An 8,265-nucleotide genomic window follows, 5' to 3' on the forward strand; every position below is an offset into this window, starting at 1 on the left:
CAAACCACACAAACCACCTCGGCCAAACGATACAAGGGGACACTTTAGGAGGCTTACAACTCAACGGAGCGCACAAGCACAAAAAGAATACAGGAAAACAAAGCGAAGCACGCGTTAGCTTCTAGTTAAACGATGGAGGCAGCTGAATCGTATCCATCTCGCCAAGGCCGATTTGCAGAGACAGAAAGTCGCCTATGCCAATTTACAGAAAGACAAAGGTTGGGCTAGGGAGCGAGAAGATAGTAGCACGAGCAAGATGGTCCTCGCGTGCATCTTGGCCATATCCTCGGTAGCTGGAACCACCTGCAGTAGCCCCCTACTAATACCCAAGGACACCACGTACACCAAAGTGAGAGAAATCTCACCTCTATTCCAAGGGAGCTTAGAGCTTGAAGAAATTGATCCGGTGCCAATTAGACATGTATTCAGTGCAAGATCAAATAGTCCAACTCAAATTTGAATATGGAACACAACAACTTTATGGTATGATCAACCAAGTCACCTTCACCCAGATAGAGGCATGCTTAAGCATTATTTCTTGATAGGCACATCCATGAATGTTTGCTTTGAACTGACAATACCGTTCTACATCATTATAATTAGAGCCTTTCTGACCTACCTTGAACTTCAAATACATCCAAGTATCCTCCTGTATAGCAATCACATGCCTTCTTGTTAAACCACATGACTCACCAATAATACCGCAAAAGAGCTCAATCTCCTTATGTGACCCACCAATAAACACAAACGAGCTGAGAGATAAATCAAATCCACTCTGCATTTTTGATATGACAACATCTATTGTGGCCTCCACTGCATCAGGAACGCGTGCTAAAGTGATGTCAACTGCACCACAATTACCATTAATGCGCTCTGTGAATGGACGAAAAGGTGCATTTGCTTTGCTGTACTCTACTACACCGTCGATAAGTTGCAGATCATCATCTTCTTTTTGCCCTCCTGTCTTGATCCTCATGTCAAACTCAACTAGAACATCACCGAGCATATTAATGCCCCTCTTAGGGCCAGTCATCTCAATGAGAGAACCCTGCAAAACAACTATTAATTATTACTCCAGAGTAATTGCTAGTAGCACATAGTAAAAAGTAAAGAGTAATCTAAAGTGTATATTCTTATTTCGAGCCAACTGACAATGATGAATCTCAAATAAATGATGGCTTAAATTCTAAACCCAGAAACAAATGTAAGACGATTGCACATGAAACTTAATGTTCAATAAATCATCCAAAGATAATTAACCATAAACTTGCCTAATGGATGCAAGGATAACAGCATATGTGTATGACATCCTCCAAACACAAGCATTTCAATGCAAAAATCCATAATGATCCTCAAAGTGGAGCCATCATCACCAACACCTCAAATTTTAGAAGAGTAAAGATAACATTTAACTTATAGCAACAAACACCCAAATGGTCTTGTAGCTGAAGTCCTAAGTATTTGTTGTGTTTATATCATATGTGATAAGCACAATCGGATGTATTTGACAAAACAAAAAGAATATTAGTAATTCTATGTGGGATATGCTCACACGCATGCGCCCCAGTATGGCGGTGTCCCAGTGGGATTTTGTTCATATAGAGAGAGCATATGCATGTTAGGAGCGAACAATTGCCACAATAAAGTTACCAGACAATGACTTTTTTTACACATTGCAGCGCAATGTTATGCGTAGCTAGAGAGTGAGTAAAAAGTGGCATCAACTCATAAAAGTACCATGAAGCAAAGTTCTACATTAGTGTATAAGTAGATAACCAAGTAAATTTTATGGCAACTGAGTGGCTAATAACCTGGCGAATACAATTCTTGAAGATATGAGATCTAGTTTTGAAGACCTCATCGTAGCAAAGCCAATGGTGAAAAGTCAATCGGGTTAACAGAGATAAAAGATTTGAAAATTTTGAATTTGGAAAACTCTTTGCTGCTGTCATGTTGTTGTCTGCTTGTACGAGGGCAGGGAGTAAGCCGCACATGAAGGCAATTGTGCGACACCATTCCCTAGTCAGTTCCAAAAATATTAGTAGTAAAAAATTGTCGCGTCTGACTTTATTTGAATACCTAACACTTGCTAAAGTATCACTCATTTCACATATATTTACTTGAAATGTTTTTTTCTTAGTAATTGTCAACCCACGATGTTATTCTCTTCTTGATATCATGGTCGTTAGATTTAACCACATGGAAGCAAATATTCATTCATAACACCAAAAGTAGGTAAATATTCATGTATTACGAAATAAGAAAATGCTTGCTTAAGAAAATGATAAATTAATCTTGTCACATCTATTAAGTAGAAACATTAGAACAAGGAAAACGTTTCACTTCGGCGCACCGGCCGAACGCTCGGCCGGTCGCTTTCCCAGCGACGCTCACGGGGCCACACACACAGCTCATCCCATCCACCCATTTTCCCTTATCCATCCACGCACAAATCCCCTCTCTCCTTCCTCTGTTTTATTTCCCCATCACCTACTTCTCCGCCATGGCTGCACCACCGACGACGCCCATCTCCTCCCGTTTCCGCCATGTGGTGGCCATGGCCGGTGCCCACCTTCCCCCTCCCGCCGTTGCGGTGCTGCACCCCCTCCCCACTTTTTCTGACTTGTGTACCCTGTTGTGCCGTGACCCAACATCGACGTCGACACAGTTGCCCCCTTTGTGCTAGATGGTGGCCATAACGCCAGCCGGGGATGTTTCAAACGGCGAGGGCGGCGCAACCGGCGGGGCGGCGGAGAGTGGGTGTATCGTGATGATTTTTTTGCTACAACCGTCATCTAGTTTTGCTACTACCGACTCAAAATTTGCTACAAGGATTTTTCATGGCGAAGCTGCAACTGCGAAGGCGCTGACGGAGTTTTGCTACATCCTTCGTCGTATTTTGCTATGACCGGCAAGATTTTTTGCTACAATGATTTCACGGTGAAGCTACAACCGTGACGGTGCTGACAAAGTTTTGCTGCATCCGTCGCCGGATTTTGCTTCGACCGGCGAGGGATTTTGCTACAATCGGCGTTTGTGGCTGGCGGCGGCTACAACCATGATTGAGAAGATGCAACCACGACCACTGGCGTCGCATTTTTGTTACAACCGCGTCGCCTTTTGCTACAACCGGAGTCGCTCTTTTGCTACAACCGTCCATCGGCGATGCGGAACTGGCAGTGCGAGGAGCTGCGAGCGTCAGATGGGGATGCTACAACCGGTCGCTGGAGATGCTGGAACCGGCGGTGCGAGGAGCTGCGAGCAGTAGCGGGGATGCTACAACTGTCTAGGCGTGAAGCAATAACCCCTAGTGTTCTTTTGCTGGAAGCGGCCACCGGCGATGCTACGACCTTCATCGGTGGATGCTACAACCATCAATGGCGGAGCTACAAGCAGCGATGGCGAGATGGAAAGCCGTGGCAATGGAGTCGATTTGCTGGGACGGGGGCACAACGGTGATGGGGAGCTGCAACGGCGGCTGATGGTGGAGATGCGACGGTGTGTCGTGGTGCTGCAACCAGGGGGCGGTCAGGGGAGCTGCAATGGCAACCTTGGGCATGACGACCACCTCGGGCACGACGTCGACAACCTCGCGCGCGACGACAGCGAGCGGCGACAGCGAGGCGTGTGGTTGCAACAGCGCGGCGGACGGTGCGAGCCGACGGTGCTTCGTGGTCGCGCATCCATGGCGGCCCCGACCGGCTCGCTCCTCTCTGTATGTGCTGGAGGCAAGGATAAGATAAGAAAAAGGTAGCAGAGGAGGCAGACCGGCCGAAACTTTCGGCCGGCGCACCGGCGCCCAGTGCTGGCCTTAGAACAAACAGAGAACATAACTAACATCATTTTCATTCTATGCATCAATCCACAAGAGATAAAACAGATAAGGTAGGTTAGAAAATTCTACTTTCCATCCAACTTTTATGAATGAAAAATGATTGTGGTCCTATGATTGTAGTATGCCATAAAATGTTTATATTTCAATCCATCCACTCTATGCATTTGACAGACATAGGCCTACACTATAAAATAAATGAATTATTTAAAATAGTTGTGTATAAGTAAAGATGTGCACCTGTTTCACCACAATGGGATCGTCCCTGCTACGATTGACAATATAATTAAGCAACAAATCCCGAGAATCTCGCACTGCTATATATCCATATAATTGTACTAAGCTTGTGTTTGCAGAAACTTTAGCCAATTTCAGTGAGAAAAATTGCATCATGTTACATACAAAATGTATACAACACCTTTGCTGGTCGGGAAAGAAATTAGTGGGATCCGAAAACTTCATTGGCTCCAGTTGTGCTTCATTTAAAAATTATAATATTAGACAAGTACTTAAAATAATTAGTACAGTTATGATTTCCACATGCATACATGTGCTAAGTTAGAATTTTGTTTATCTATTAGAAAAACATAACAAAAAATATAACGAAATAAGTGAGGAGAATAAAGCAATGCTACATTGAAAAAGTATACCTTTTGGGAATAGGTTTACTAATCCAAGCTACAAGAACAAATGCTACAAGTCTCATGTCATACACGACAAAATATTAAAAAGCAATAGCTTGAAATTTATAGAATTTTCCAAATCAATTAATTATCCACAAATCATATTTTCTTATCTACCATTTATATTTTGGTATGAACGCATAAGTTTGCACAGAGCTTACTTTTTTCACGTGATTCCAAGAAAAAAGTAATGTTTCTGATAATATAATAATATGCAAGTAAATAGAATATAAGAAATTTGATCCAAGTCCTAAATTTTTTGAAAGTCAAAATGACAATAATACCAACACTAATTATCAAATATACGCCTAAACATTTTTTATATAGTCTTTTTTCTCACGATACACACCCATATTATAATGGGCCATACATCTATTATGTGATAGAATAATCGACAAGCTTATCGATGTTGCAATTTGGAGAAAACTACTCCACAACCAAATACTTGATTCCATATTGAGGTCCTCTATTAAAACAGACGACTCCTTTGACGATACAAGCAAGCGTTTTGCGACAAATCCAGGAGTCTGAGGTCAGGCGGACATTGGAAAGGATGAAAAGAGGAAAGGCAATGGGCCCTGATTATATCCTCATTGAGGTGTCGAGAGGCCTCAGAGACATAGCGAAGTATGGCTAACTAAGCTTTTCAACCTCATTTTTCGGGCAAAAAAGATGCCAAAGGATGGAGGCGGAGTATATTAGTACACAGGGAGGTGTTCAAAGTTGTACCAATGACCATGTAATTAAGTAAATAAGCCATAGAATGAAGCTATGGGAGAGAGTCTTTCGGCACCGCTTAAGAAGAATGACAAGCATGACAAAAAATCAGTTTGGTTTCATGCCTGGGAGGTCAACCATGAAAGCCATTTTCTTGGTACAACTTATGGAGAGATAAAGGGAACAAAAGGACCTGCATATGGTGTTCATTGACTTGGAGTAGACCTATAATAAGATACCATGGAATGTTATGTGGTGAGTCTTGGAGAAACACAAAGTCCCAACAAAGTACATTACCCTCATCAAGGACATATATGGCAATGTTGTGACAAGTGTCCGAACAAGTGGACGGCGACACTGATGACTTTCCCATTAAAATAGGACTGCAACAAAGGTCGGTTTTGAGCCATTAAAATAGGACTTCACGAAATGATGATATATGTAATAAAGTTGGAGTAGCACCGTTTGAAGAGAGTCCACCATCACCTGAGATGGTTTAGGCATATACAACACACACCTCCAGAAGCGCCAGTGCATAGCAAACGGTTAAAACACGTTGATATTTAATGCCAGGGGTAGACCAAACTTGACATGAAAGGAATCTATGAAGAAAGATCTCAAGGACTAGAATATTACCAAAAAAGTAACCATACAGGAGTGCATGAAGTGGTTTCGAGATCTTACGGGTTTCAGATCTAGCCTACCCCAACTTGTTCGAGACTAAAGGCTTTGTTGTTGTTATATTAAAACATGATATGGACATCGTTAAATCAATCATATGACAACTATTTATAGAGAAACAAGACTATTGTCCAGATCCTAACCATGCATTATCTATCACCAAATTTCTATCCAGAAATTTTAGATTAAAAAAACTACATGTTGGTCGACCTTTCGCTAAACAATTTCTCTAGAACAATCAAAATAAACATTGCATATTTCAAAACAAAACAATATGCATTCGGCCTCAAACTTTTAATCGAGTTGCATCACTTACTCTCATCACGCTTTGTAACATGACCTGTGCTTTGGAGAATAGAGTTTTTGTATATAGAGTTATAGACCCATCGCGATGGCTGCTATTAGGATAGATGTCGGCCGACCTCACATTGACCAGCTTGGGTTCCTTCATAATTTCTGCTCCATCTTTCCCTTTGATAGAGGCAAATTGCTCACCGAGGGTATTACTGGAGGTGCAATAGGAAAAAGCATTGCCCCAAGCCCAAGGGAGGTGGCTGGGCCGATTCGTTTGGCTATGTGCTGCAATGTTTCTGGCCATCAAGAAGGATTCATGAGCAGATCTGTCACGAAAGAGCAAAGTTAGAATCCGACTCAAATAAGATACACAAGCAGGATAGAAATCCAAATATAGGTACCGGTTTTTACTCAAAGTTAGAATCCGACTCAAATAATCCAAATATAGAAATTGTTAATTCCCCGCTGATAGCAAACATCAATTCCAATTTTCCCCGGACTGTGGGGTGGAGGATAATGTAACCAGCAATAGGACTTACCCAACAAGATTTCAAACGCCCAAAATTAAACGTTGATCTCAAATTCTCAATACAGAGCCAAAAATCAGTACTAGTACAATGCAAAAACGCACCTGGAAACACGGTGCAGATTCCAGCATGAGCGGAGCATCTTGTTGAGGAGGCCCCCGAGGGGGAACAGAGGAGAGGAGAGGAGAGAGAAACGGGGGAGGGTGCGCTTTGAGGATGAACAGGCGGGCGGCGCGGTTGAGTCGGGGGCGGATGCAGTCGGGGGCGAGCAGGGCCAGTTAGCGAGGAACGTAGCAACAACTACTGCAGAGGGACGTGGATGTCTAGCACCCGTCGATGCCTCATCGGATGGAACGTGGCAAGCACCCGTTCGGCCCATAAACGAAGCCCAATCGCGCAAGGGGGAAAAACCTTCGAACTCCGTCGCTGTTCGCTCGCCGTCGCCATTGCCAGCGCTCGCCGCCGCCATGAAAGTGAAACCGAGCTTTGCAGTGAAAGAGAGGGTGACTGTCGCTGCCATGTCCGCACCTCCGCCGTGAAACCTAGCTAGCTGCTTAACCTAACAAGTTGAGGTTGAACTTGAAGTCTGAAGTTTGTACTACGTAGAAGCTAAGTTTCAGTCTTTCAGACCAAGAGGAGATGAACTGGTGTTGTAAATTACAGTACAAAATCGAGTGTAGAAAAACAGATTGAGATTTGAGATGGTGTTGTTTGTTATTATTTCAACCGGAACATATTGCCATCCAAATTTACTCATGTACAGATAGCAACTGGAAGCTTGTTCTCGACGGCGTGGTGCAGCCGACCATGGCTGTGTCCTCTCTAGCTGGCCGCATAGTCGTTCGTGCTTATGGGACATGTTTTTTTATTCTCTAGGTCATTGGGTTGCTTATATGGGCCGCCCAACCGCTGCTGATTTAGATGGTGTTTGTTTCCAGGAACTTATTGGTCTAGGGACTTAAATAAGTCCCTATAAGTCCCATCTAAACCAAACAGGAGGGACTTATAGGGACTTAAAGTGAGCATTTGAGACTTATGAAATAAAACTCTCAAGGAGGGACTTATATGAACTTATAGTTGTAATATGGTCTTATAGAGACTTATAAGTCCCAGGAACCAAACATGTAGGGATTTTTTAGGGACTTGAAACTTATAAGTTGGGACTAAAAAAAGTCCTAGGACTTACGAACCAAACAGGGCCTTAGTTTGCAGTTCCTGCCGGATGAGGGCGTCCCTATTTCTTCGAAATCACTTGATTAAGAAGTACTCATTATAAAGATCACTCACACCTTTTTAGGTTGCGACAAGTGGCGCGCTACATGTGCGCCACTTGTCGTAATCCGGAAGTTTTTTCTTTTTTCGTAGATTCATTTATTCAAAATATTTTACGTCTTAAATTTTGCGTCCAAATCTTAAACCGTTTTCACCGTTGGATTCTTTGCATCGAGATTTTCAAAACTAGATTTTATGTTGATAAGTTTTGATGAATTTTTTTTCATGAAAAAAACGGACAAAAACCTGAATCGGGAGC

The 8,265-nt window shown here is 42.8% G+C and overlaps 1 protein-coding gene across 1 annotated transcript; it reads right to left on the minus strand.

The window, feature by feature from the left end:
- Positions 1 to 264: 264 nt before the first annotated feature.
- LOC125506753 (uncharacterized) lies at positions 265 to 4,660 on the minus strand. Its single transcript, XM_087522607.1, has 2 exons — positions 4,073 to 4,660; positions 265 to 1,048 (listed from the first exon to the last, which is right to left on the minus strand). Exons 1-2 carry the CDS (start codon positions 4,292 to 4,294, stop codon positions 479 to 481), a joined length of 792 nt encoding a protein of 263 aa, XP_087378733.1. The 5' UTR covers positions 4,295 to 4,660; the 3' UTR covers positions 265 to 478.
- Between the last annotated feature and the right edge of the window lie 3,605 nt (positions 4,661 to 8,265).

This window comes from Triticum urartu, chromosome 5A (assembly GCF_056163025.1).
Source record: "Triticum urartu cultivar PI428250 chromosome 5A, HENAU_Tu73, whole genome shotgun sequence".
NCBI classification, from domain to species: Eukaryota; Viridiplantae; Streptophyta; class Magnoliopsida; order Poales; family Poaceae; genus Triticum; species Triticum urartu.

Excerpts from the sequence above, each read along its gene's own strand:
- LOC125506753 (XM_087522607.1), bottom strand. The coding sequence starts at position 4,294 with ATGAAGTTTTCGGATCCCACTAATTTCTTTCCCGACCAGCAAAGGTGT. Across the intron at positions 1,049-4,072 it reads ATCCCATTGTGGTGAAACAG|GGTTCTCTCATTGAGATGAC; the intron begins GTGCACATCTTT and ends GTTGTTTTGCAG.